Source organism: Octodon degus, unplaced genomic scaffold (genome assembly GCF_000260255.1).
Source record: "Octodon degus isolate 3935 unplaced genomic scaffold, OctDeg1.0 scaffold00113, whole genome shotgun sequence".
NCBI lineage: Eukaryota > Metazoa > Chordata > Mammalia > Rodentia > Octodontidae > Octodon > Octodon degus.
In genome coordinates this window covers 3,940,342-3,942,877 of record NW_004524689.1, presented here as the reverse complement: position 1 = coordinate 3,942,877, position 2,536 = coordinate 3,940,342, and the positions used below count along the sequence as shown (strand labels likewise).

Sequence of the window (2,536 nt, the reverse complement as noted above, 5' to 3'; positions counted from 1 at the left end):
GATTTACGTGTTTTTTTAATTATTTGGTACAAAGTCTTACTACATAACTCAGGCTCGTAGTGATCCTCCTGTCTCAGCCTCCCCAGCACTGGGATTATAGGCTTGTGCTACTAACCCAGTTTCGGTGGCTGGGTAGGCACCGGGCCACCATGGTTACAGAGGATTGAACCTGGGTCCTTGAGCTTGCCAGATGAGTGCTTAGACTGCCAAGCTATCTCCCCGGTCCGGTCTATGGGGACCATTTTTTTTTTTTTATTTTTTTTTTTTTTTTTGGTGGAACTGGGGATTGAACTCAGACCCTTGTGCTTGCCAGGGAGTGCTTATTCTACTGAGCCATCTCCCCGGTCCCCTGAGGAAATTTTTATAACTCTTAGACTCATGGCTTCTTGTCACACCAGTGCTTAGATTGTCCCACATTTACCCAGTGAAGCTCCTTTCTGTTGTCACCAGGTCCTTTTGGCACCTTACTTTTATGAGTTCCCTCTTTTCCTGGCTCAAGATGTTCTGCACACATCATAGGCCTTCCCTTGTCTGGCTGTATGTATCCTGGTTCCGCCTAGTGGAGCAAAGCTCCAGTCCTAGGACGCTGCTTTCTCCTGGAATATCGCTGCCTTGGGGTCCCTCGATGGACAGCCGGAAGTGTCGAGGTGTGCACATGCATGGGGCTATGAATACCTCGTACCTCCACCTCTCTGGCCACTTGTGTATCTTGCTGTCACATAGAGCTGCAGGGACAAAGCCAGTCCCCATAGCAGCCCTGGTTTCCAGTCCAGCTGTAGTGGCTTGTTGTGGCTTCCACCCTGTGCTTGCGAATCTGTTCTGATAGTGAGAAACTTGGCTGTCATCAGTAATGCATTCGCGAGTTTTCCCAGTGTCCTCTGCGTACCCAGGCTTCTAGGTCTGATGTCTGTCTCAGACCATCTAACCCTGGGCCCCACACTCTGCTGACCCTGGTGCCTAGGGCTCTGTCCTCCAAGCAGGTCCTGCTGTAGCAAAACAGTGTCCTGGTTCTAGGGATTTTATTTACCTTTTTTTTTTTTTTTTCAGTACTGGGAATTGAACTCAAGCCCTTATTCTACTGAGCTATCTCCCCAGCCCCTATTTATTTACTTTTTTCTTTTTTGGAACCTGGGATTGAACTCAGACCCTTGCACTTGCTAGGCAAGTGCTTATTCTACTGAGCCATCTCTCCAGCCCCTATTTATTTACTTTTGAAACAGATTGTCACTTTGTTGTTCAAGCTTCCCCAAAAAACACTCAAGGTGATCTTCCTGTCAGCCTTTCAAGTGGAAGGGTGAGCAGGGCTTACAGGTGCACAGAGCCACAGCAACTCGGAGACGAGTGCAGAGGCTCACACAGCAGGCAGGCACTTTCCCGTCATCTGTGCCCTGTCACCACTACCTACCTCTCCACTGTCTCCCTAGGACCACCTTACACCCACCAGAGGACACCACAGAAGATGGTGTATTATGGGAAACCTTCTTGCAAAAACAACTACGAGAACTACATTGACATAGTCAAATACGTGTTCAGCGCCTACAAAAGAGAGGCCCCGCTGATCGTCAACACGATGGGCTGGGTGACAGGTAACCCCAGAGCTGGCGCCATCCTGGGAGAGGGCAGCTGGCAGAATGCACGTTAGTGAGCCCCGGTGCTGTCCCATCCATGTGCCACGTGCTGCTCAGATGAGGGCAGCTTATTGTCTCCTGAGCATGGATCCTGAATGCTGCCTTCCAGCTCTGCTGCTACGCAGTCCAGTGCTGCCTGTGGGTTTCCTTCTCACGGTGGTGCAGGACTCCACGATGTCCGTGCGCCACGTGCTTCGTGGGCTCTGCTCCTATTGGTTGCTCAGGTTGGCTTCATGTCCTGACTGTCATGGCTGGGCTGCGGTACACACGGGGCGATCTCTGTTTCATATACTGAGTTCTTTTCCTTTCTATTTCTCCCTGGGGTTGGGAGCGCAGCATTGTGTGGTAGCTCGGTTTTTATTTATTTCCTTATTTTTCTGCTTGTGATTTTTTTTCCTTTTTTTTTCTTTCCTTTTTTGTCTTTTTGAGACAGGGCCTTGCTGTGCAGCCCAGCTGGCCCGGAGCTGGCCTGGCAGCCCTGCTTGTGATTTCCGAGGCTCCTCCCCTGCAGTGTTCTTGGAGGCCAAGCCACTCTAGGCTCCCTGCAGGGCTCCCTTCGTGTCTGCCCCAGCCCTGGGTGTCTCACCCTTTTGCTGATAACCGTTCCAACATCACCTTGAAGGATGTTTGGTTTTGTCTTATTTTACTTTATTTTTAAAAATTTTTTACTGGGCCGGCCACATAGCTCAGCAGATTAAAGTGCCTGCTTAGGCACATGTAGAGTGTGCCATGCCAGCCTTGCCCCCAGGGCATGCTGAGGCAGGTGAGACTGGGCGTAGTGACACGCACCTGCAATCCCAGCACTTGGGAGCCTGTAAACAGGAGAATCACCACGAGTCCGATCTAATCGTGAGACCCTGAACACCCTGTAGACCCTTCTCTAAAAATATACAAAAACAAAATAAATA

General features: G+C 50.2%; 1 protein-coding gene across 1 annotated transcript in view; it reads left to right on the top strand.

The window, feature by feature from the left end:
* Positions 1-2,536, top strand: part of Nol9 (nucleolar protein 9) — an 18,611-nt gene that overhangs the window by 6,946 nt on the left and 9,129 nt on the right. The window contains exon 8 of the mRNA XM_023699378.1: positions 1,425-1,586. Within this exon, the coding sequence (XP_023555146.1) occupies positions 1,425-1,586 (162 nt within the window). The remainder of the gene's footprint in view (positions 1-1,424; positions 1,587-2,536) is intronic.